We start from the raw sequence: 26,386 nt of genomic DNA, 5'->3' as shown, positions 1-26,386 counted from the left end.
AGGGTCCCATGCAGTCCACTTCTGCACGGGGCTCCCCCACATAAAAGGCAAGCCTTCCTCGTCCTGTAGGGGTAAGGAGTGGGGTACGGGAGCTGAGCCAGGACTGCGGCAGGAGCCCGTGTCAGGGGCCAGCTTCAGGGCTTCAGCGGCCCAGCTTGAGAGTTGGAAGAGGGCAGGTGACTGCTGGAGCAGTGGGGAGCCCTCCCACAAGCTCAGCTTGGGGGCCCCTCCCCAAAGTAGGGATAGTCCACAGGAGAGGCCCAGCTTCTGGCCTTTGGGCTCTTCTTCGACTGAGGCCTTGAGGCCCAGGAGGTGGTGAGGCTTTGTGAGCCGGGCGGTGGGGGGGGTGCCCTTGGGCACTAGGACCTGTCTGCCCCCAACACCTCTGCAGCCACACCTAGTGCCTAATCTGGGCAGGAAGGGGAGTGGTGAGCAAGGTGGAGATCTGAGAACTGTCCAAGGTAGCCTAGGCTAGCGAGGCAAGGCCGTTAGCCCCAGGGGAAGTGAGCAGAGACTGGCCAAAACCCTTGATCCCAGGGACCGGGTGTAAGCACCTGGCCGGACTCTGAGTGTGCCTGAGGCCAGGAGGGGGAGAGCCCAAGTGCTCCCATGCCAGCCACCCGAACCACTTCCTCTCCTTCCTCCTCATCAAAGGCATCTCCCCTGCACCTGCGCAGCTCTTTTCCTGTTATCCACGGTCACCCCACTCGGGGACCTGGCCTCTAAGGCAGTCTCCCTTCCAGCCACCTCCACAGGCTCTGGTAACAGAGAAAAGAGCCGAATTGTCAGCTCTGTTCTCTCTCTGCCAAGCCCCCAGCCACTGTCCACTCCTTCCTGTGAACATCTGACCCGGAGCTGCCCAGGACGGCCAAGGAAGACCACGCATGGCATGACCTGGGCTCCGGCAGGAAGGATTCCAAGGCCAGGGACTCACGGCCTTCCCTTTTCTTCCTGCTCACTGTGCCTGGAGGTGAGCCTCAGTGAGCAGGGGCCTTCTACAGTCCAGACCACTCCAACCCCACTGGCAATGCTGGTGAAACAAGACCTTAAGCCTCTGGCTCCTCTGGTCTCAAGAAGCCAGTCACAAGATTGATTGGATTGGGTGTCTTTCTTCCTGGGACCCCCTAAGCTGCAAAGGGTGCACACTGACATCCCCTGGGGGCCAGCGTCCGCCCCGTGTACCTGGCGATGCTCCTCCAGGCTCACACCGCCCCTCAGAGATGGACCTCTTCACCCAGCAGGCTCAAGGATGCTTGCTGTGCTCCATCCAGTGAGACCAAACCAAGCCAAGTATCGATTTGACAGAAAGATATGGATATGTTAGGTGGATAATGGTGAGGGGATCCTATTTCTTTCTTTTCCTGTTCAGAGAACACCTCTCCTCCACCTCACCCCGCTGGAAAGCAGAGGCTGGATGAAGGAAAGTGTTCTCGCCGGTCACCCAGGGACACCTCCATCTCCCTGGGCTCTTTCCAAGGGTTCAAGACCATGGAGCCTCTGGGAGCAAGGTCCCCCTTTCCCACCACGGCAAATGCTCTCGATGTCTTCGCCTCTCCGTATATTCTTAGAACCAGTCAATATGATTAATTTTACATGGGCCTAATTTCCTGCTTTTGCCGCGGAGTCCTCCCAGCCTCGCCCATCAGCAGTGACATGATACAGTTTCTGGTTATATTGGTCAACCAAGATATTGATATTATTAATAATGGATATCTATATGCTGACCTTTGTCCACACAACTGAATCACTCTGGGCTGGCTGTCACATTTCTTCAAGAGGTATTGATAAGCCCATTACTGGAAGGGCATGTACAATCTTAGGTGTGTGATTTCACTCACCTTCAAGCATCTCCTGTGCAAATCTACCCTTGTTGGGTGAGCTGGTGTGGGTACGGTGCCATGTGCCAGAGGGAGCCTGCAGGTGTGTGCTCGTGTGGTGAGTGTATGTGTGTGTGGACATGCGTGTGTGAGTGTGTGTGTGGATGTGTGTGTGTCTGACTTGAACACCAGCCCTTTTAGAGCTGATCAAATAGTCAATTAGAGCATTATAGGGAGGTAGCAGAATCAGAGAGTGCCTACAAATACACTGTGATGTAGTGTTTGATCTTTGGATGCCTCTTGTCTCCTAGGACTAGCGCAGGAGGCTTGGCTTTATAAGGATATTATTAGGTTGATGCCTCGTTCTCTCATTGTACCTGCCAGGCAAGAGGCAGCGCTCACTGGGACCAGTCTGGCCAGAAGCAGCCACGAGGAGGTTCCCTGAGGGCCATGCTGAAAACTGGACTTTGGGGCCCCGCTGCTCCCAGCCTCGGTCTCTGAATCTATGCAGTGGCGGCAATGCATCTGGCTTGCTTCAGGCCAGAGAGGGGATTTGACTCAGCTCAGCCTCCCAGCCTTCTGCACGGAAATTCCCAATCATAGGAATGCTTGACACTCCATAAGGCCTTGATGTTCCATACACACTGGGAGTGTGGCCCATTGCCTACTAGAAGGTTGCCCTGGTAGAATGCACGTTTTGTGTGCCCACGTGTGTGTGCACAGAGGCACACAGATCTCATCGCTAGTCTCTCCGTGACTGCTGTCATCTCTGTAACTGCTGTCATTCCTACGTGGGTGGACAGTGTGTCAGGGACAGTGCCTCCATCGAATCTGTCTACAGTGATCCATTCCTGTTTGGACCCAGACACACTCACTTGTCGGGGGAGCCCCCTCTCTTGCCCCTGTAAAAGGAAGCCAGCTAGCTAGAGAGATCTTTTGGATCCTCAGACATAGTGTATGAATAAACCAGACATGGATTAATTAGGTGTGACTGCATCATTAAATTAGAATAATGAACAAACAGCCATGTATGGCATTCAAATCTGCCTAGAACGACTCCAAAGGTTGCTTTCAAGTAAGTCACCTGTCAGTTTGTAGGTTTGGGGGACTCTGGAGAGTGAGGCTCCTGTCATACCTTGAGAAGTGGACTCTTCAGGCACCAGCTATTCCAGGCAAGGACCATCCTTCAATGGGCACCCAGATTCCACCACCGAATCCAAACAATGGCTTGGTTCGATATAGCATCATCTATGCATGCTTTGGCTGTGAGCATTTCTCAGAGTGAAATATGACAGTAGCACAGGTGCTCAAGAGACAGGAGGGAGAAGTTAAGAGGTGTGGGCAGCGGATGTGAAATGTATCGATCCCGTAATATTTATGTGGATGCGCACATAGTCGCTTATGCACATGCCCCCACACACAAACACTCACACACACATACACACACATTTTTTCTTTTCTTTTGCATTTCCATGAAGTCTGTTCTTATTCTATTGACACTCCCCGTTTCAGCCAGATAGATCTGAAGATGAACCAAGTCCCAGTGGTGTAATTTTAGAAACAGCTGCGTATTGGCGGTCCCAGCCATCGGTGGGCAACACCCCTCTCCATCCCCACCCTAGGACAGAGCGGCTATGCAGTAAGATGTGTTTGTCTTTAACAAAGAGGAAGAAGCAACAGCTCAGAGGAAAGGAAATGAGAAGGAAGGTCGCTTGCCTCACCTCGAGCAGTGGGATAGCCTCATGCAAGGAGGGTTTGTTATAGCAAGATCTGTTAAGTAATCAGAAACCTTTGATCTGGAGCCGCTCTTAACAAAGGTGATAATTAATTAAAGCGGAGTGTATTGCACTAAAGTAACATTGCGGTCAGTTTATGTGCTGTCCCGAGCCGGCCTTCAGAAGTCTCCGTCAATTAAACTCTTGTTGGAGGCCAGCTCATTATCAATTTTTCCCCCCTCCGAGCTTTGATCAATATTTTTGTCTGTTCCATCCTCACAGAAGCAGCACTGTCTGTCTCAGCGAGGGCACCAGTTTATTTACATCTTGCAGATAGCCACGTAGGATTTGTTCTGTGCTGAGCTGCTGGGAATCGCTTGGTTTGAGTGTCAGTCGGCTCATGCTGGCGGGGAGATACAAGGAGGATAAGGGAAACCAGAGGTGGAGCGCGAGAGGGGAGCAGCCCCGCGCGAGTGCACGGTCCTGAGCGCATCTGCCTCTGCTCCCTGAGGGACTCGGAAAGGAGGGCAATCGCCCTGGGGCTACCCACCTGCCTGCTTTGTTGGTTTCTGTGGGCAGAGCTGTGGCTTGGGCTTTATACCCATCCCGGGGCCATTGGAGATCGGATGAGTGGAGATGGAGGAAGCCCTTAGGACAAGCGCATCAACTCTGGAAATTCCTCTGTCACTATTTCTACCCCATCATTGTCCTTTCGCCCTGACATTTTTAACCACACCCTCATGTTGCCAGGTGGAACATGGATCTTTCTCTCCAGGCCCACTGTGGGATTTCTGAGGGCATTTTAAGCAGCAAGGTGGGGGGGGGGGGAGGGAGATGGAAGATGATAAAAGGGCCTCAACTGAGCTGGGGGCTCTGTTCCCCTCACCTAGGCTATTTGGGCAGGATTAGATGCTTTCTGTGATTCTTGAAGATATGTGTATTTGAAGGGCTGCAGAAAAGGTGAAAGTAAAGGAAGTGAACCTGTTTTCTTTGCAGAGAGCCCAAAAGGTGGGCCACCAGATCCCTGCCACCTCCGCATGCATTCAGGTTAAATGCAGCCCTCTGCTTGCCAGGGCCTAGCTCGACTCACATGGCCAAGTCCTGTGTGTGTGTGTGTGTGTGTGTGTGTGTGTGTGTGAGAGAGAGAGAGAGAGAGAGAGAACACTACAAGAGGAAAGTAGGACTGGGATGCCAAGGGGCAGCAGGTGGGGTAAAGAATGCAGTCGGTGGAGGGGGTGATCCCTGCAGAGAGCTGGGCTCTGTGGTTAGCCACTCAGATATTGGATGGAAGGTCATTTCTAAAACGAGTCAGTAGGTGAGCAGAAGTGGGCAAACCTTTGAAGAGCAATGAGTGAGGGGAGATGAAACCTCTCCCCGACCTGGACACTTGGGTGGGGATATCAGGCCAATGAACAAGAGCACACCTCCACACTGGAACTTAGATCATTGACAGATCCAAGCCACAAGTTCTGAGGTGGAGCATGCACATAATCAAAAGGACAGCGTTATTCTCTTTTCTCCATCAACCATCTCCCTGACCACACATACAGCCTTGCAAGATGAAACTATCCTTAACATCATCTCCATGTCACTTGAATTCGTCGTGTCTTCCCTGCACGCGCACGCGCACACACACACACACACTCACTCACTCACATTTACACCAACACCCACGCAGGCTGCAGCAACTTCCCTCCCCCAGCCCTCCGGTACCCAGAGACACACACAGGTTTTCACACCCTCCAGCTCTTCTCTCAGCATGTCACATGGGATTTCCCTTCCAAGTTCAGAAGCTGCTGCAGTTTCAGCCACTGTAAACCAGTGCTCCCAGCTACTGCCTGGCATTTGGGCCTCCCAATTTTCAGTTTTCCTCTTTTCTGCCTATGATGTTGGAACTTAATTTCTATTGCCTCTTCCTTTCCTCTACAGAGTACTCGTTCCAGATCTTCTCCAGTGGGATCCCTCCTAGGTCAGTTTGGAAACTGACCACCTTCCGGTGACGTGAAAGGCATGAGTTGTGCAGTGTTTTTCCCAAATCCATCAAGGGCAAGTGAGCCCAGCTGTTTTCTCAACCAAAGAGGTGGTGTCTTGGATATCTCCTCAGGCCTCACTCAGAAACCCCTCTCCCATCCTGGTCTATAAATTACAATAACGAGAATGATGATGATAATGATGACAGTGATGGCCTTTGCTCCAGTCACTGGAGTCTGCTGAGATCGCTGGGTATTAGGAATGCCCCCCTGAAAATAAGCTCCTTGAAAGCACTCTGAAAACTTTACAATACACAGAACGGAGGGGACGTTTTGCATATCTGTGGCACGCATTTTTGTAATTGTTTTCCTTTGGGTTGTTTTCAAGCTATGATTTCATTCAAGAAAAGCTTTTCTTTTTGTTTTATTTTGGTTTTTTGTTTGAGAAGCCACAAACATCAGCCAACTGGAGCAGGTGGAGAGAGTGAAAGTATGCCAAGGGGGTTCTTTCAACCCAATCTAGAATTCCCATTAAAGCTGAGTGGGGCGGGGGGGAAGAGTGTTAACATCTCCCTGTTGAATTGCAGTAAAATCTAGGCCAGCCCTGGTTCCCATGTGTGTGGGATGCGCTTAGTCATGCTTGCACATGGATGCATATACGTGCACATGTGCAGATTAATTTATTTCTGTGTGTGCGTGTGTGTGTGTGCACACACGTGTGTTGATTCTCAGTAAGACTGATAAATGAAATGATGCACAACCAGCAAATAACCACCAGCATCTTAAGTAAACTAATCATTTCCCAATAGTTTTTTTCTTTACTCCTAAATAGAATACTTATCAACATCTGGAATTTGGAGGTTTTTAAAACAGGGGCTGTGGTTTAGATTTATTTTACCTTTGCAATGATTACTATTGCTAATTTTCTTTAGTGAAACTTATTTTTTAAAATGTTTTTCTTCTTTTTTTAATTACAGCGTTCTCATTTTTCATCTCTTTCTCACAAGGCAAATCTTTCTTTTAAAAGCTAGATGTGTGTGTCCAGCCACTCTGCCAGTGTCTTTCCCTGGACAGAACAGAATTTTTATTTTTCCAAAGTGTTTTTTTTTAAGTTCATCTTAATTGAGCTGATGACCATGCTGATACTTTGGCTTTCCTGTCTCTTAGACTCATTTGAAAACAGAAATCAGATAGAACCTCACTGGCTTTAATTCACCTACCTTGGGAAAAAAACAACAACCAGCTCTCTCAGCAAAAGTCAAACAGTGGAAACTCAATCATTTTGTTATATCTTACACGAAACTATGAGACATAATTTTATGAAGCTGGTCACAAATCACCCTATCATAATCATAACCCTTGCCCTTTCCCTTTCTCCCAGTTGCACTCCAAATCAAGGGGCTTGAGGAATTTCCTACTCAGATACCATGGAAATGAGAGGTTGTGAATCTGACGATGAGTATATTTCAAAATGATATACTCTCCGGAGCTCAATTCACAGAAGGTTCCATTAGTCTGTCCCTACCCTCCCTTTGGATGCAGTATGGAAGTATGAGGGGCTGAAGTCCCTGAAGCTGTGGCTCCCAGATTGGCAGCCCCTGGGGCTGCTAGTAGAGTATATTTTCCTCCATGCAGTTGAGGAAAATCTCAATGCAGAAGGGTTATCCAGGCCACAGATCTGTTCTGACTGGTTAACAAGAGGGACTGTGATGAGGACTTGGCTGTTTAGATTAAAATGCATTGCAGGCTCTGGGAACAAGCACACATCAGTAGTAAAGGCCGTTTAAACCTTTGGGGACAGCCCTATGTTTAGATTACATTAATTCATAAATATTATACTAAATACCACTTAAATTGGACTTAAATGACTTCAAAGATAATGCATTATAATATGGCTATCCAGAGAGCACTAGTCTTTATGTCTCCCAGTAACTCAGTCTTTGCTGCCTCCTATCCTGCTAGACAAGACCAAAGTTATGAATGGATTGTGGCTTGTTCATGTGTGATCCACTAACTGCATGTGTGTGTGTTAACAGTCATGACTAAATGTGCATATGTATTTTCAGTCCTGCCTCTCTTCTCCAGGAAACACAAGGAAAAAAAGAGAAATAAATAAAAAGTGAGAGAGGGGAAGAATTAGACTAGTGGGTGATCTGTTTCTTCCTCCAAAGGAGAAAATTTCTACAGGATGAGGCAACATTGGTCCTCAGCTCACTTTTGCTGTTACCCCGGGAGTTTACCTCTCTCTTCTTTAATCAATAGCACAATGTCTTTCTCTTTGGAGCCTGGAAAAACAATCTTTCTCAAAGTGCTTCTAACGGGGGAGAAAAGGAGACTCTGAGTTGGCTGGGAGAGTGCATTAAACTGGATTGTCTTCCCTAGGTGTTGTTTCTTCAAATTGTTCTGGGCTTTTTTTCTTTCTTTCTCTCTCTGCCTGGCACCCAGATCTCCCTTTGCCCATTTGCTTTCTGGTCTCCAGAGGGTGAATTTACCTTTACAGTAATCACCCCAGTCCACAACTGCTATTTGCTGCCTCCCCAGCCCAACCGCCTTTCTCTGATACGGCTGAGTTTGCTCCACAACACCCACCTACTCCCTCCTCCAGACTCCCAATTTGACTGGAGTAATTGCCTTTTAAGGTTCACTCTACGCATGGCAGGTATTCCATTAACCCTTAGAACTCTTTCCTTCTTTAGTTACCAAAGATGGCAGGTGGCCAACAAATGGATACCCACCTGAAATCTCATGCACTTAATTTAATTTTTACTTATTTTTTTCTTCTTCTCTTAACCAATAATATACTTATTCCATCCACACTGGAGGCCAGTATCCTATCATGTCTCTCAATTTTATCCCAGGCTGATTCATTAGAAGTTAGAAATTCAAGCAGGGGAAAGAAAAAGCCACAAATATACCCTGAAACCAGGCTTAACAAAGGCACGCTTCTATCCCTAGCCTCATGTTATAATTCAGAGTTGGGGGAAATCTAGAAGCCAAATGCAACCCTCATTCTTCAAGCCTCATCATGCTTTTTGACTTAACAGTAATTAATCACCAATGGCAAGCGAGTAATTTTTTAAGGTGGCCGGAGGCTTATTTTATCAGGATTAGCTAATAAATCAGGCTGTATCACTGAAGGAGGAGTTCAAACTCTTCTAGGACTGAATAAACCAGCCCTTGGAAACTGTCTCATTTATTCAGCTCTCTTGGAGCTTCCAGGCACTGTTAGAGACATTGTGGCCCAACCTTGCCTATAAAAATCCAAAGGATGGAGAGGCAGGAAGTTTCATAGGGAAAAATATATGCTCAGGCTCTGAAGGGTGAGCTTCGACAATGAGGCACCCAGAGCCAAAGGGCCTGCTTGCCCCTGACTGAGCCAGTTTAGGGGAGGAAATATTTAGAAAATGAAGTTTTGTTTGTCCTAGGATTTCTGGCCAGATATGTGTATGTGTGTGTGTGTGTGTGTGTGTGTATATATATATATATATATATATATATATATATATATGATGTGTTACATATGATACCACTATATCTTAACCTTCTCTGCCTTCATGATGCAAATAATGATAATTCTATGTCTTTACTATAATACAAGGGAGCCCCCCAAACCATCAGAAACAGAGTGATGATACCAGTGGGGGGTCTTGACAAAAAATCAAGGAATATTGTTTAAGATTATCTTCATTTAAAATAAAGAAGCAAAGAAAGTGCTCCAACCCAGATCTCATAGGAAGCTCAGTTCTTCACAACTGTCTTTTTGCCTCTAGTGGATTCTGATTTTTTTTAAACTTTAAAATCTCAAATCCCCACACGAACCTATCATTAAGATAGGCAAAGTATTTCCATACCTCTGCTTTTTAATTTTCATTATTGCTATTTTAAAATCTGGGGACATATTAAAATGACAAAGGTTTGATACAAACCTTGATTAGCTTCTAGGGAGCTTGATTGGAAAGGGAAAAACTACAGAGATATGGTTGTCTTGAGAGGGAGGGTGATAAAAGGGGAAACAAATATTATTTCAAAGACTGCCTCCCCAATCCACCTTTCCAGTTTCTCTTCTGAACAGACAGACATTTTCTCCATATTGAATAAAGGTTGGTTTCTCCTTCCATTACAGCCCCCACCCTCACCCCACCCCAACAAACCCAGTATATTTCCATTCTGTGTTTTTGTGCTACTCAACATGCCATTAACTTTAAGATTTACTCCTCAGCAGGCAAGCTGGAAGATGCTAAAGCCAATAAAAACTGCTCTCTGGGACTCCAACTATGAAGAGTTTGGAGCTCTGCTTAGTATTCGGATGAAGGGAGGGCTGGAGAAGGAGGGAGGTTGTGATAGTGAAAACCACTGCTGCTCAGAGAACCAGACAGCTCCGCACTCTGCACCTAATGTGCCGGAGGATCAGCTCTGTTCATAGCCCATTTGTGGCCAAGGATGAGGCCGTTCTCTGCGTGTGGGTGGGTGTGCGTGTGTGTGTTTTCATCTTTAAAACCACCAGCTCTAACACAGCATCTTCAGCAGCTCTCCCCACTACTGTTTATTAAAAATGGAATGTCCATACACATCCCTTACAACTTCCTTAGCCCGGTGCTCCCTCTCTGCCTGACGATCAATCTCTCTCAGAAAGCATTTAACTTGCCCACACAGCTCCAGCCCCGATTAATTCCCGCTGCACATCCTATACATTACTGTTAGGGAGCAAGCACTGGGCTAATTTCGTCACCCACCAGCCACCCACACACGTTCTACAACTGAACACGTTTGGGGCTCTGCCTTAAAGATAATAAAACAGGGAGAAAACAGGCAGGCTGCAGACAATTCCCATGACCACTTTCCTAAAAAGTTGCTGGGTTTTAATTCTTTGATCATTCTGATTCCCCCTCCTCCAAGCACTCACTAGCAATGATTGCTTCAAGGGAGAGAAATAATGTACTATAAACCTCTGCACGGTGAGTTTGGGATAATTTAGGATACACCCTCCAAAATGCCTATCTTTCACGCACACATTTTTTTCCCGAAGCCCTGCCTGCTTTCTTGAGGAGGGGATCATTCAGGCGTCCCTGACCCCCCACTCTACCCAGGGGATGGCTGGTTCCTTGCTATTTCTTGCCTTAGGTTTTGTCCCTCTTTTCTTCAAACAACCAACCCCCACCCCCTCCTCCACCACTCAAACCACAACCGGATTATACAGGCACACGGCTCGACAGGGAGAGTTTACTGTCAAATTGACAGCGAAATAAAAATATCTCTTTGAATTTGTCACCTCTCTTCTTTTTAGACGGCTGCGCTCCCTGCTACTCTGGCCCGGAGCAGAGAAGGAGAAGACCATCTCCTGTTAGCATTTTCAGCACCACGGCGATGGACAGCACCCTTGGTCCCCGGCCGGCTGGAGAACCCGCCAGTCCGCTCAGCGTCCCGGGCTCGGCCGGCGCAGCCGTCCCCATCCCAATCTTTCAAGTCGCTGGACCCAAAACGCCAAGCCCCGATTTCTCTCGATCCTCTCTCTCTTTCTCTTCTTCTGCTCCCGCTTCTCTCCTCACGACACCTCGTCTATCAGCTTCTTGCCCAAAATCCAGCCTTGCCCCGGCGAACAGCTCCCTCATGCACCCCAGTCCCGGTCTCCACTGCCCGAGCGCCTCCCTCCTCGGCGTCCGCCCGAGGCTCCCTCTCGCGCCGTCTCCCGCTCGCTCGCTCGCTAGTCACCGGCCGCCCGGCCCGCCCGCCCGCTCCTTCTCCCCGGCAAAGTTGGGAGGGAAAGGTGCACTCACCTTTGTGCATGCCTGTGAACCTGTCCTTCAGAACCGTCAGCTCGTAGATCTTGCCGAACTCCTCGAAGAGGGGCTTGAGGTCCTTCTCGTCCAGGTTGCGGGGGATCTGCCCAATGAACAGCTTGATGGCATCGTGGTCCTTCATGGGAATGGTCGACGGGTTCCCCGGGCTGTGGCTTAATCCGTTCATGTGCCCAGCGCTGCCCGGGCTGCTGCCGAGCCCGCTGGTACTGAGGCTCGCGTTGTCAGCCTGTCCGTTTGCTAACGTGGCCATCTTTATATACATAGAGAAAATCTTCTTTCCTTTTATTCTTTCTCGCTCGCACTCTCTCGCTCCTCTCCCTCGCAAGCTCGCTCGCGCTCACACACGCACACGCACACACACACTCGGGTTCTCTCCCCCTCGGTTGCTCTACACCTCGCTATGCGCTCGCTCTCTGCTCTCTCTCTCTTTCTCCTCTCTTCTCTCGCTCGTGCTCGCGCTCTCTCTCCTCTCCCCCCTCTCTCCCTCCCTCTCTTCTCTCTCTCTCTTTCTCTCTCTCTCTCTTTCGGTCTGATCTGATTTTTTTTTTTTTTTTTTTTTACATTGAACAGACAGGATCTCTGTCCTTTCCGTTTAAACAGGCTGGACCGGTTCAAGTTCGCAGTCAGACCAGGGGTGGGGGCGGCGAGTGCGCGAGCGCGGCAGAGGGGGGCGCGGGGCCCGGAGAGGGTGAGATGCGGCTGGCGTGGGTGGGGGGGGCCCAGCGCCGCGGGCGGCGGCTGGGAGCCGGGCGGCGTGGGGCGGCGCCGGCCCCCCGCGCCTCCCCCGTCGGCGGCCCCGGCGAGCGGCGGTGGTACAGTCCGAGACGGCCCCCGGCTATAAATAGCGCCAGGCGCATGGCTCTTCGGGAGGCGCTGAGATTCCGGGCCCGGCGGCCGCGGGGAGCGGGTGCCAGTTAGGAACGGGGCTGCTGGTCTCCTCTTTTGCATTTTGGGGGTTCTTTTTGTTCATAGCAGCAGGTGCAACTTTTTGTCTTTTCTTAAAAAAAAAAAGCATTGATTTTCATTTTCTCGTGGGTATGTAGGGGGGCGTTATCCACCGAGCTGCGCTCTATTAGGGCGCCAGGCGGGCGAAGCAAAGGCTGGGATGGCGGGCGGGGCGGCGGCGAAGGTAGAATGGGCGCTTCTTTTCCTCCCATCTGGTTCCCTTTATTTATTTATTTAGACTCGAAAAGCGAGCCGGCTTGGAGGAAATCCGCCCAGCGATCCGAGTGCGCATTGATCAGTGTCGAGAGAAAAAAAAAGCTACATAAATATATATTATGTGGATAAATCTATAGACAAGAGCTCTCTCTCGCGCGCGCGCGCTCTCTGTCTTTCTCTGCTTTTTCCCTCCTCGCATCCCCAACCTGCCAGAGCAACCCCAAATCTTCGCCCTCCCGCAAAACTGTCTACCGCCACTGGAGCTACCTGGGGAGGACGGGTCTGGGGAGCGGTCGGGCCGCGCCGGGGGGCCGGGGAGTAGAGATTCGGGGCCCGACCCTCGTCCCAGCCCGCCCGCGAAGGCTGGAGGTGGGTATTTCCGTCCGGGACGGCCTCCCCGCCCCGAAGCGCGGCGGCTGCACCGGCAGGCGGCTGGCGGGAGGAAGGTAGGAGCCGGGCGCGTCGGCCGCTCGCCCGGCGGGGAAGCAGGCAGCTTCTGGGCGCGGTGGCCGGTGAGCCAGCACGAGGGACTGGCTTGATTTTGCCCTTGTCTGCTTTACTGGTTCAAATTGAAAAAAAAAAAAATTATTATTCTTTTGCAAATCCACCATCAAAAGAAATAAAGTCCCCGAGTCGCTCTCCGGGCTACGGCCGGACTCAGACACCCGCTGCGTGCGCTGCCCCCCTCGGGCTTCGTTTGCAGCACTTCCCGCTCCAGAAGTGCGAGGCTGGGCGGCCCGTCTGCAGGAGAGGGCCGAGGGTCCGGCCGCCCAGCCCGGACTCCGCTGGGTTCCCCATCGGGCCCGCGGCGGCCGGGACGTCGGCTGCGCGGCAGAGGGAGTGGCTGGCGCGGGAGCTGGGTTCCAGCAGCCCCGCCTCTGGGGGCCAAGGCTGGTAGTGAACTTGATTTGGGAGAGCAGATTTTCCTTTTTAATGATATTTACCTGCGCCCCATGTTCCCCTACATTGGCGTTTCCGGGACAGCCTCTTCTCGGCTTCAGAAACCGGACAAATTAAGATAACGCGCCCGCTCCTTCGCGGGTTGCCGGGCAGAGCTGATGGTGTGACCCTGGACTGGTCCCCGTCGGCCCCTTTCCGGTGTTTTGGGTTTCTCTCTCCTTGCCCTCTGCTTACGTGATGTTACAAGACGATGTGTTTAAAATTTAGTTAAAGAAATGAGACCCTAGCTGCCTGAAAATCGAGACCCAGCCCGTTTGTTACAGCGACGACGCCGCCAAGCTCTCTCCAGCGCCGAAGGAGGCCCGAGGTTTGCTGCCCCGGCCCGGAGTCCAGCCGGGACACCTCTCCCTGACGATCCGGGGCCCAACCCTAACAGCAAGTACAGTTCTGAGAATTGTGGAACTTCATCCTTTCATTTTAAGACACTCCTGCCTTTGCTTGATGGAATCCTGTGTAAGTAGAGTGAGTTCATAACTCGGTTCAGGGCTTACATTATCCAGTGCTATCTGATGGTCTAAAAAACGCCCAAGTTGAAGGAATGCAACAGAAACTCACACGGAGAGCTTCCCTGCCATGTGGCTCCGAGCTTGGTGTGCCCATGAAGTGCTCTAATAAAGCCCGGTGTCCTTGGTAGCCACACGGAGGGCTTGAGCTGGTTTCCGGGAGATGGGTGCATATGTCTGTCAGGATTATGGGTGCTTGTGTGGATGCAGTGTGGTTATGTACTTAGACCCTGTTTGTATCTATACTCTGCGAGTGTGTGTGTGTGTGTGTGTGTGTGTGTGTGTGTGTGTACACCCACTGGGCTAAGACCTCCCTCTCTCCTTTCCTACAGGACACATCAGCAGAGGCCAATAACTTTGTTCAAAACATCACTTCCAGCATTATCCTGTGGCACTGATACTTAACTCCCAGAATTGCACAACAGAGTGGAATGCATTTTCTGCCATAAAAGGGGAGTTTAGGAGAGTGATTTCTTCTTGAAGCCTCTTTTTCTCCCTGCCTCCCCCACCCGCCAAAGTGAAGTGAGGACCAGGGGAAGTAAAGAAAGTGAGTTGAGGGGGGCTGGGGAAAGAGGGGTCTGCACAGAAGAGGGGACTGAGGTTCACGGTCCACTTCTTTCTGACCCCACCTCAACCCCTTCCCTCCAGATTCAAATGAGTCATTCACAGGCATTTCATTATTCATATTTTATTATTAATAATAATAGCCAATACATAAATAAAAGCAGCCCCTGGGCAGGAGTGAGTTGGGGCATGCATGGTGTTGTTACTGAAAGGGAACATCTGGTTATTTCAGAGGCCTGCAAAGATTCCTTGCTTGGTGCCTTTCTGCACATCCCCCCCTGCACCGTGGTTCCTCTCCACATCCGGACCCTGGACCTGAAGCTATGAAGAGCCTCTTCTTCCCTAGGGAAGGTTCCTGACTCTCCCCTCTTGCCCATCTGAGGATGGCTTATTTTGGATCTGGGCTGTCTTCTCTTGCACATTCTTCAACTTTTAGCTCCAGGGCAGGTGTGCGGTGAAACACCGCACCTCCCCCCAGCTTCCTGGGCCAGGAGCAGCTTCTGCCAAGGCAGGATCTCTTAAAGACGCAGTGAGGATCTCTTCAGCTCCCTCCTCTCAGCCACAGTCAAGAGATAGGGTTACCATGACACAGACAGGTGTCTCAGAACATAAAGGGCTCCTGAGAAGAGAGTAAAGAACGTGGTTCGGTCAGTGCTTTGGCCTCCTTGTCCTTGATCGCCTAGAAAGACTTAATTTTTTTTTTAACCTTCAATCATCAAAGAGAAATGTAATTAGAGGAAGATGGGGGCAAAGTATGACTCACTGTGACATTTAAACAGATTGAGAACTTTTTCTCCAAGTGCCACTTGGTGGCCACAATTGTTCCATCCATTGAGAAGGAGAAGGCTGGCAAATGAAAGGGGAGCTGGGAACAATTGCTTCTCATTTGCTCTCTGCCTTTGGGGTTTATACGTTGACGCTGATTCATCTTTGGGGATGTAAGACACCCCATCCACGTGGTGGGAATTCTGGCTCAGGGGGTATCCTTGTGCAGCCTCTTGCTTCCTGCTCATCACTTCCTTTTGCCCCCCCTTCTCTTCAAGAAGGGAAGAGGGCCTTATTGTGCTCATCTTCCCCCCAGCTGGGTTACATTACTCCCCTCGCTCTGGTACCCATGGAACCACGTTTGCAGCTTTGGCCATGATCACACACCCTCAGACCTGCACAGGCTCCCCTGCCTGCAAATTTTCTTTCTCAGTCGAGACTGGGACCTGGCAGAGGGCGGGAACCAAGCCATCTGGACAGGTAAGGGCATGCAGCAGGTGCTAGGGGGGAGTTTCTAGATCCCAGTGGCTAATCTGATTTTGGGGGCAAGGCTGTGTTCATTCAAATAGACTCTAAGGATGGGGGGCTGCAAGGCCTTGGGCAAACTGTCTCCCAGAAGGAGTTCAAAGCCCAGGGTGAGACACAGGCAGGGTAGTACACGCACAGCAACTTGGCTTAGAGGCACCCACTCAGTCATTCTTACATCGATCCAGCCTGTCCTCTTCTCCCCTGGCAGCAGCATAGAAAGGACAGGCCTGTGAAGCCCCAGCTATCTTGTTAGAAAGACCCCAAAGTCATCCCAAGTGAAAAGCCCCAGAAGAGCAAACGGCAACAGATGGTTAAATGTCTTCCCAGCCGAGGAGTTCCACATCCACACGTGAGAAAACAGAAGACGATCCCAAGCTGTGTGTGGTGATCTGTGATGGGGGTAGCAGCTTTAAGGGAAAACGGGCCCTTAGGAAAGCAGGATGCGGAAGGGTAGATGGCCAGAGAGCTGGCTGATGGCCTGGCCTTAGGGCTAAGAGGGCAAGAAGTATCTGTTCTCTAAGATTTTGTTGACAGCCAGCTGAAAACAGAGCTGTTGTCTGATGGGGCTCCCCCCGCAGAGACCAGACCTCCAGTTAAAGTCCTTCTGGAGTGAACTGCTTGCCCAGCCCTGCAGAGGGCAGTGAGGGGAGGTTGGAGAGAAGAGAGAGAGAGAGGCTCAGTTGCTGGCTGTTTGGGCCAAGAGACTGACTCAGAGAGCCCGGTAACCACCCAAGGGCAAGACCCAGTTGGGGGCCAGAGGGAAAGATGCGGGAGACTTGTGCCATGGGACCCTGGAGAAGGCGGCGCTGCTGTGGGCAGTGGCACCCAGGGTTGGCTGGTGGGGTGAGCTCTGATCTGGCCGTGCAGGAAGTGGTGGGTCAACTTGGGAAGAGACAGAGAGGTTGAGGCAGTGGGTGGAGCTGTCGGACCTGGAAAAGACAAGGGGTTCTGGGCTCTGCGGGATGCCGAAGAGGTGAGGCTTCTGTGTTGAGTCAGGTAGGGTGGGTAACATGAGGCTTAAGGCAGCCTCGGAAGTCTGTTTTTCTATATTCCTTATAAGCCCAAGGGTTCTGTCCTTGAATAATTTGGGAAGATTTCGTGGTATAAGGAACAATAAATGAGGTGGGAAAAAAGAGGAAAACAGCATCTGCCTTTTCTCAGTTAATTAGCAGCCTCCTGCCACCCAGAGTGCACAGTCGAAGGGCTCCCCTGTCCTGTCCTGAGCCCTCAGCAGGCCTGGCCAGAGGGGTGAACCCCTGGAGGGAGGAAGAGAATTGGAGGTGGTCCACGGTGTGTTTGGAAAAATCCACTGGCTGCTTCCTGGACCTCAGATCAGTGGCAGGGCTGATAAGGCCAGGGCCTCTGGGCTTTTCTCCTGGCTGGCTGAGCCCCTCGGGACTTGGCCTTGGTCTTATGGGAGCCCCTGGGCCTGGGCAGTGGCGGGAAATGCCATGGGGAGTCTCCCGCCTTAGGGTCAGCATGGGTGTGCCCTCCAGGTTCCCGTTCCAGGCTTTCCTGCTGATCCAAGCTTTGCCTCACTTTCGCTGAGGGCAGGCAGGAAATGGAAGGGCAGGACAGACAGACCTGGAGGTGCTGCCTCTGGAATCCTGCTGGCTAGCCTGAAGTCAGTGGGAGGGACCTGAGTCATGACCTCCCTGGGTCTCAGCTTCCTCCTCTGTAACATGGAGACTGGGGTCCTTTCTGCCACCCTCCTTTCCTTCCTCACATCACATCCAAGAAGGGGAGACAGTACCTGGGAGGCTGACTCATGGTTCTCATGTAAAAACTGTTATGTTGAGAATAGAAATTGAGGGTCAAAATGGGTGACAGAAAGATGTAGAGAAAGTTATCTTGTTTGAACTGAAGGGTTGGGAGTTTACTCTTTATCTCTTCTAAACACTTAATTTTTTTTCTTAGGAGCCAGTGCTCAGTCCACCAGGAGCAGGTACTTACGACTGTGTTTAGATGAAACTGGCTTCAAGTCCTGCCTCTCCCACTTACTAACTCTGGGACCTTGGAAAGGTTCTTTAGTCTCTTTGTGGCTCAGTTTTCTTATTTGTGAAATAGGAAGAGGAATAGAAGCTTCCTCATTAAGTGATGATGAGGGGTAAATGAGTAGATGCAGAGGAAGTGCTTAAATCAATGTCTGATCAGCCAGTATTGTCAGAGCATCACTATAAGCTGTCGGTGGGGAGCGAGGAGGGTGCTGAGGGGTTGGCTCAGGTCCCTCCACATCCTGCAGAGGAGGAGGTGTGCACCCTCCAGCTGGGGCCTGAGTGGGACCCACAGTGGGTACCCTCACTTGCTGCCTCCTTGTTTCTCAAGGTGCTCCTGGGAGCGGGCATCCTTCAGGGTGAGCAAGGTGTCATCAGTGCCTCTACCTGGGGCCTGCCCTAGGTACCGGCTGCTGGCAGCCCACGGCCCCTTCTTACCTGTGAGGTGTTGCTGCAGCAAGTCCTTTTAATTGTGATGTTACGAATTAGTTTTTAATTATATTAATTTATTGTACATGAGCCCTGAGGTTTTCAGACACTGGGCTCACTTTAGAAGCTGGAATAGTGACTTGTGTTTATTACACACCCAGTGCTGTGCATACATGTCACTTTCTCGGGGCTGTGATTTCTGTGATAAAGTTGCTGGATGGATAGCTTCTATCTGCTCTCTCTCATCTGAATTCTCCCTACTGCTGCCAGGTTCCCAGGCTGGCACGGCACCCTTCACATAGTTTTGGGGGTTAAGAAACCCAGCATCAACTGGCAGTGGACATGTGCTGATGACCTGGAGTGAGGTGGCTGGGAGGGGAGAGGGAGACCCCAACCAGAAGGAGGCTGGGGAAGGTGAGATAGCAGAACATCAACATCAGGCTGGTTCTTCAAAGGGTTGTTTTCCAGGTGTTTCAGAATCTCCCATCTCTGTGGACCCCTCCTGAGGCCTCACCCAGCAGCTGGGTGCTGACAAGAGCTTGACAAGGAATCTGTGGCTGCGTGGTCTGGGGAGAGAGAAGTAGAGATGGGTAGAGGGTGGAGAGGGCCCATGGCACAGTCAAGTCAGCCAGTGAAGGCCAGGGCAGGATGTAGGCTTATGTTCTGGGGTGGCAGGTGGCCATGGGGCAGGGGTTTGCAGCAGGCTGAGCCCACAGGTAAGACTTGGGGTAAGAACTCTCTGACCATCTGTTAACACAGAAGAGTATTATCAATGGCACAAGACTGGGACACAGAAGGTAAAGACTGGGTATTTATGAAGAAGGAAGAAATCACCCCTCACCTCCAGCCCAAGACATGTGCTGAGTGTGAGGGGCACTTTACTGGGCCCATTTCCCACAGGTCATTTCTACATTCAAAGGCCGAAGGTTTGCTATCACTAGGAATATTTAAAGAAGGTCCGTAGGTTTTTAAGAACCATCCTCCTCCCAACAAATAATTTCCAGATGGCAACCTTCTTTTAATAAGTTTAAAGTCTTTCAAAGTGTTTAAGCAAAGTTGTGTATGTAAATTCTGCTCTCTTACTAAGCAGACACATTCATATAAATCTTGTGCAGAGTAAAATTTAAAGAAACACAGTCTATAAATATGATTAGGAATTTATTGCTTTAAAATATGTATATGACTTAAGTGACTATAGAGACATATATGCATAGTGCATGCATTGTGTACAGAAAGAGTCTGAACTTTGGAATCAGGTCTCTTTAACTTACCAGCCACAGAAGTCCTGCTCTCAGCCTCAGTTTCCTCATCCGAAATATGGGCATGATAACACTGCATATGATTGTCATAAAGAGGCGATCTTAAGTCCTAAAAGGAAATAAATATATCATGTCTGCCACACTGCCATTAAAGGTGAGCTGTGATTATTGTGAGTGGATTTATTAAAAATTAAACTAAGGCTCTCCTTTCCAGGGGTAAATATAAACTGTAGCTGGAAATAGCATTTAGACCATGTGTAACAGGACATGGGTATTTTCTGAGGAAGAGGACAGTTGGGGTTTCTCCTCAGTGGTCCTCCCAGTGTGTTGCAGAGATAAAAGTGATGTAAGTATCTGGTTGCGGGTGGGTGTAGTGTTGTGAAGGTGTTTGGGGGAGCAGAGCCCATGTCAGGGAGGGGCCCCATGGGTTTCTCCTACCCAGCAGCGATGCTCACCTCATTTAGGCTTGGGAAGGGCCCACACTGCAGCACACCTAGCACCCCCCCCCCTCCACTGCCTGGGAGCCTGTGTGCCCCGACCCCCAGGAGGCTCCCACACAGACCTGCATGACCCCCTTCCCCGGGAAGGAGGGGGTGGGCAGGCTCTGTGACTCACTCCCTGGCTCTGTGCCGTCTAGCTGAGTCACAGTGTAATTGATCCCTCCCTGCCCGAGGTTCCTGCTCTCCTGTGGCCCAAAGCAGGGTCATTTCCAGATCGGGGGGGGGTGGGGGGGCAGGGCTGGGGAGGCCTGGTTGAGGGGGCCTGGCTGGGGAGAGGCAGTCAGAGGAGGGAGGGATGGGTCGTCAGAACCTGAGGGTGGCCCTGAGCCGGGGCAGACTTTTCTGGATGTCTGCTGAGGTGCTGTGTTTGGAGGAGCCAGAGCTTGGTCCACCGCCCACCACCACACTTTGGTGCCCCCATCAGGGCAGGGCTGTCTCTTTGAAAGCTACTGCAGGAAATAAGGAAGGCAGTGTTTGGTCTCCAGGCATCTCCTTGAAGCTGTCCGTGGTGTTTGTGCTTCAAGGAGGAAGGTACTTCCTTCTTGGATCCAAACTGAGTTGTGGGCTTGGAGGAGCAGAGGGGTGGGAGGTGGGAAGTTGGGAACATGTGGTGCACACATCATACCAGGGCAGCCTCATGTCATCCTTGGCCTGGAACCAAAGAACCACCTGGTACTGATGAAATGGGAAACTCTGACCAGCGGGATGGAGTCCTCCTGGATAAAGTCCTCCTGGCCTGGTGGCAGAGGACGGAGTAAGGTTACCTCTGCCAAGGTCTTCACCAGGAGACAGATCCGGAGTGTGGTCTGCAAGCTCCCAGACCAGCCTTGTCCCACCAGCCCTGCCCTTGACTGCATAACTGCCCTGCCTGGGACAAGTCATGTGATCGCTCTTGGTTTCCTCATCTAGAAAATGGACGTACATTTCTCCCTGTATGCCAGAGAAGGATCTAATGAATATATATAGCTCTAAGAAATAATCAATCATATTGTTATAAGCCTGTCTCCTCTGCATATCCCAGTTCCTTGCTCTTGTCCTGCCTGAGATCCACACGGAAAGACCTACTGGGTCTTAACGCGTGTTCCCAGTCCCAGTTCTGAGATGATGCCACTCCACTGAGGGCCGCGCCAAGCCTCGATGGGCTTGATGCCAGGAGTCACTTCTATGGCCATCAGATAACAGGGAGCCTCAATCCCGGCTCTGGTGGGACTTGGGCAAAACCCACTTTGTCATTGGGCCACCTGCTTCCCCTCTCTGGGTCTTCTTCTCTGAATTATGGGATGGGGACTGTAATACTTGCTCTGCACAAATCGTGGGAAGCAGGGACAATCAGCAGCAAGGAACGACGGAATTGCTTCCCGGAGTGTACGGTGCTTATGGCAATCTACCTGCCCCTGCCCACCCCATCCTGCCTTCCTACAGCCCCCGCCTCAGAGCAGCCCTGAGAACAGAACGAGCAGCTCAGTTCGCTCATCCTTCCTCCTTCTCCTGATTATTTCTCCCAATCACACTTAATAGCTGCCTGGCTTTTGGCTGCAGCCCGGTATATAATAACCTGCAATTATTGTCCACTTAAGCTGTCCCCAGGGCCTTGTCTGTTGCGCTGCCCGGCCTGCACGGCCGGCCTGCTGATTTCCGTCAGTCAGCACCAATGAGAAGAAAGCTCTCAAGGGCTGGTCTGACAACTTGTTCGGCATGGCTGCCAACTCCATGGCTATAGCTTCATCGGAGGTGGGGCCCCCTCCAGTCACACCCTCATCCAGCCTGGGTACCTCAGCTTTCTGGGGCCTGACCCTCTGGGTCATTCCCAGCCATCTCCGTGTCCTCTGCCCCCTGCATTTATGCACACACTATCCGCATTTAAGCTTCTTTGCCTTTGTTTACCCTTCCCTGGTGCGACCAGCTGCTTAATACTGCTCCGCCCCCATAGTGGCTTAGTTCCTCCTCTCTGCATCCCTATGAGGGAGGCGTTGGCATTTTACATATCAGGCTACTGAAGATCAGAGAGGTTAGGTGTCTTTCCTAGAGTCACATAGCCAAGAAATGTCAGAGTGAAAAATCAAAATTGAGTTGGCTGATTCCACAGCTCTCTTCATAACAAGAAGTCCTACCCTTCCTTGGGGACTCTGCTCCATGCCACCTCCTTTGGACAGCTGTCTCTACCACTGCAGTAACATTGGTCTCTGCTACTCTGAGACCCTTATAGCCCTTGAGTTGGAAGCAGGTACCCTTGGTCCTATGTGGGCACAGCTCACTGTTTTGATTCATAAAGCATCTTTCTGCACAGATGGGATAAAGCTGAGCTTTGGTCATTGTTCACATCTCCCTTTCCCAACTTTGATCCATATCCTCCTGAGCGTCTCTGCTAGGACCTGATCCTTGCAGCTCCTGACCACGGCCCTCTCCCACCTATCTGGTTTATCTCTCTGAACCCATGGTGGTGATGGTGATGACGATGATGGTAGCAAAAGTCCATTTCTAGGCTGTGAAACAATAGGCAGGATCTGTGCCAGCACTGAGAGATGGTGGAACCTGAGGCTATTTTCTATTTTCACACCCCTGAGAATCTAATAATGAAATGACTAGGATTGCAAGGGGGAAGGAGGCCTGACTCTGAGTGAGGCCCCTTATCCTGAGTGCTGGTCATCTTGGCATGTGTCTGTATGTCTCTCTGTGAGTATGCCCTTGTGTGTGTTGACATGGTCTAGAGCAAAGAGGTGACCACGGGCCATGGGGCCTGTCGGGGCCTGTGGTGAGTAGAGTCAGGGGTCTCCTGGACCGTCACCCAGAGGGCCCAGGGCTTGAGAGCTTTGAAGACCACTGTGTCCAGAGGGTGCCCTGGCTGTGGTCTTATTGGCAGTCACACTGGGCTCTGGGCTGTCTGTGGAGGAGGTCCAGACGCCTAGGACCCAGTCTTCATTGGGTCCACCATCTGTCCAGGTCCCAGTCCACCCAGGGGATACTCCCTGTCCGCTTCCCAACTCACCCTTTGCCTGAATATTCTTACAGGCTCTTGTATTCTTCAGTCCTTTGTCTCAGCAAGAGGGCTTTGTTTGAAAACAGTTTGGGGATAGCCTGAGGCCCCTCTGGCCCATCGAATCTTGTAAGCTAAGTCTGAGGCTGGCCTGAAGTTGGTGTCTCAGGAAGGAGCTGGCCTCTCCTCCTCTCTGCTGCCCTAGCTCATGTTATGACGGGGCAGAGGTCTCCAGTCACACCGGTGCCCACACCTCCCTCCTCCCCCAGTGGCTGGAGTGTGTCTCTGGCCTCTCCCAGCTCTGCCCTGCCTCTCTGGCTGGAAATGCCCCTGTCCTTGGGTCCCAGGCCCTGAGGCCTGGGGTGAGACCTCTCAGGAAGGGCTGGAAGATCCTTAGGCAGGGTCAGCAGGTGAGGACAGGGCCAGAGCCAGCCCGGCCAGCTACTACCTGCAGCGGCATTCACTTCACCCTGACGGGGGCAAACACAAAGTGGCCTTTATTTTCTTTAGCTGCCATTTGACTCTCATGGCCTAGACCTTCCATGCCAGGAGGAGAGGAAGGGTTCAGATGTGTTCATTAGTGGTCAGTCACTCTGATTACTATTAGTGATCAGTCTTGTATGGGCAAATCTTGCACCTTTGGAGGGTTTTCTCCTCTCCTCTGTAGCCAAGATGGCATCTGAGGTGGGGGAAGCTTACACATGCTGTCATGGGGAGGGGGGGCCCTGGGCTGTCCTGTGCAGTTGTCTCGGCCTCCACAGGCTCCTGGGGGATCTCCATCCTGGAGGTCCTAGAGTGGGAGCTGACAAGTTCCCCTGCCCACCAGGCCCCAGCTGGGCATCATTGTCCAGCCTTTGAGTACCCCCCACCACAGCAACCTACAGCCTCTAGCCCTCCCTCACCCAGGGGGTCGGGGGCAGACTCTGGCTTCCGGGTCTCTTTCCGTGTTTTCCACCCCAGAGGGCAACCAGGTAGCTTCTGGAATTCTCCCACACCTCAGGCAGATAGAATGGACAGGGAGAAAGAATGGATGAAAAAAAAATCTGTTTAACCCCATCTTCCTGCCTAAACCCACTCCTCTTTTATACACAACCCCTTCCCAGATGCTGCTAGTGGTTAAAGAACCTGCCTGCCAGTGCAGGAGACATAAGAGACACGGGTTAGATCACTGGGTTGGGAAGATCCCCTGGAGGAGGGCGTGGCAACCGGCTCCAGTATTCTTGCCTGGAAAAATCCCATGGACAGAGGAGCCTTGTGGGCTACGTTCTATGAGGTCGCAGAGTCAGACGTGACTGAAATGACTTAGCACGCATGCACCCCTCCAACGGTGGCTCCAGGTTGCTCGGAGCCACCCAAACAGGAGGTGTTGCTCAGCACCTAGCTTTTAACTTCCTTTGAAAATGTGCTTTTTCTCTCTCCCTTCCTTCCTTGGTTAAGGCCCAGCTCTGAGGTGGGACAGGTATGCTCTGTAGTGAGAACGCCTGCTCTTTCTTGTCTTCATTCCTGGCTCTTCTCTCCAAATCAGGAAGGCTCCTGCAGTCTGTTCCCTCCTACTGCTATGTCTGGGGGCACTGGCGGATGGCCCTTCCACCGAGGGGCCAGCCTGGCACAGCGCCAAGCACCAGGACAAGCAGGCCTGTTGGGAAGCCACAGTGAAGCCGGGTTTGGCAGAGTCTGCTTATAATACACACACAAAAAAATCAAATATATCCCTCTGGGTGGCTTTTAAAACTAGTTTTGATCATTTGAAGAGTAAATCCTTAGCTACTTAGAAAGCTTGACAATCTAAAATGATTCATTTGTCAAATATTTAGGTTAGTTGAGATTTAGCATTTCCTAGTATGTAGAAGAGGCGTGACTGTAAATTGATCAGACAAGTTTTATGTGTGAGCTCTAATGGGCTCTAAACCACGTCCTTCACTGAGAGGCAGACCCTGAAACAGAGTGCCCACCTTCCCTTGTGTGCCCCGTGTGTGTGTGTGTGTGTGTGTGTGTGCATGGGCCTGTGCACATGTGTTCACGTGTTTGTCAGACACACGCGGGTGAGCACCTCACCCTTACTGGGGTTTATTATATTTTCTTTGTGTTGCTAATGCTTTTGGCCTCTGGGGGTGCTATATATATACAGATACAGAATTTGAGAAACACAGGATTTTCCACCTGAAAGGAACCTTAGGCATCTTCTAATCCACTTTTCTCATTTTACACATCCGGCAATTAACATCCAAAGAGGTAAAGTGACTTGCTCAAGGGTCAGATAGAGAAGCCAGGGCGCTCTCATTCTCTCTCTCTCTCTCTTTCATGCACACGTGCACTTAACCCTCTAGTTATAAATGCCTGTTTCTTCATTGTTCAGCATGTCTTTGTTTCTTTCTCTCTCTCCCTTGTGCTTCCTTTTCACCCTGTCTGTCTGTCTTTCCTCCTCCCTCCCTCCTCTGTGTTCCTGGGTTGAGAGCTGAGGCCACATGGGCAGCGGAGATGCTCCTAGGAAGGCTGCCTTGGCAGCTGGCCAGGCCAGGGCCCACGGGGAGGTCGAGGCACAGGGTGCTCTCTGCTTCCCAGTTCGCAGGGAGCCTAGGGGAACAGTGCCTCTGCCCTGGGGAGAGGCACAGAGGTGGCAGGGCAGGTCATCTCTGCTGCCGTGCAATGTATTTCCAGCCTGATCCTTTTTCTCTGGATCCCTCCCAGGGGGAGCTGATGTTCTTAGTGGGAGGAAATGGGTTCCCTCCTGAATCCCTTTCTCAAGCCTGAGCCACGTGGCCTCCAGATGTTTTTTTTAAGGGAAGATGGGCACATTCCTTGCCTCAAATCCAAGATGTGCAGGAAAGCTCCCCCACTAACCCTGCTATCCTGACGCTGATGCTGAAGTTTGGCTTTCCGTCCAACAGACTCTGTGGAATGACTGTGGCTCCAGAGAGGCTTGGAATCTCAGATTTGGGGTGTGGCTTAGGGGTCATCTTTTTCACCGCCACACGCATTAAAGGACTTAATCCCCTAGCACCCGCGAAGTCTCTTTGGTCTGCCTAACCTCCTCCCACAACAGGCCAGTTCCTTTAAAAAGGCCTGCCATGACTCCCTTCTCCCAAGATGTTCCCATGTCTTTGCATTCCTGTGGCTACCCTTGCTTTCTCAACTTTGTTGTTTCTTATCTGTAATATGCTTAGAGTGGCTTTTGTCTTTCCCACTTGACCCACATTATTCTTACTAAGTCCATCAGTGGCTTCCTTGGCCAAATCTAGAGACTCCCTTTTTTAGCTTTTGTATTAACGCTACCAACCACTTCTTTGAACCATCTTTCTTCTCTTTTAATAAATATGTTGTTCTCTCTTTGTTCACCTACTACTTCTCATTTGTCCCCTAGACTGAGCCCTTTCTCTGTTCATCCTCAAATGCTGGGTTGCCCTGGTGCCAGCTTTAAATTATCTTTTTTTTTTTTTTTTAGGCCTCAC

General features: G+C 50.9%; 1 protein-coding gene across 15 annotated transcripts in view; it reads right to left on the bottom strand.

Moving 5' to 3' along the window:
• The window catches only part of CELF4 (CUGBP Elav-like family member 4), a 309,871-nt gene extending 298,309 nt beyond the window's left edge, over window positions 1-11,562 (bottom strand). For 14 of the 15 annotated variants that reach the window (XM_081562379.1, XM_081562380.1, XM_081562391.1 and 11 more), the window contains exon 1: window positions 11,277-11,562. In XM_081562379.1, the coding sequence (XP_081418505.1) occupies window positions 11,277-11,562 (286 nt within the window). The remainder of the gene's footprint in view (window positions 1-11,276) is intronic. The other variant, XM_081562392.1, reaches the window with a different exon arrangement.
• Window positions 11,563-26,386: the final 14,824 nt, after the last annotated feature.

Source organism: Giraffa tippelskirchi, chromosome 14, assembly GCF_054371585.1.
Source record: "Giraffa tippelskirchi isolate mGirTip1 chromosome 14, T2T-mGirTip1v1.2.pri, whole genome shotgun sequence".
NCBI lineage: Eukaryota > Metazoa > Chordata > Mammalia > Artiodactyla > Giraffidae > Giraffa > Giraffa tippelskirchi.
The sequence above is the reverse complement of the archived record's forward strand: the minus strand, read 5'-3'. Positions and strand labels throughout refer to the sequence as shown.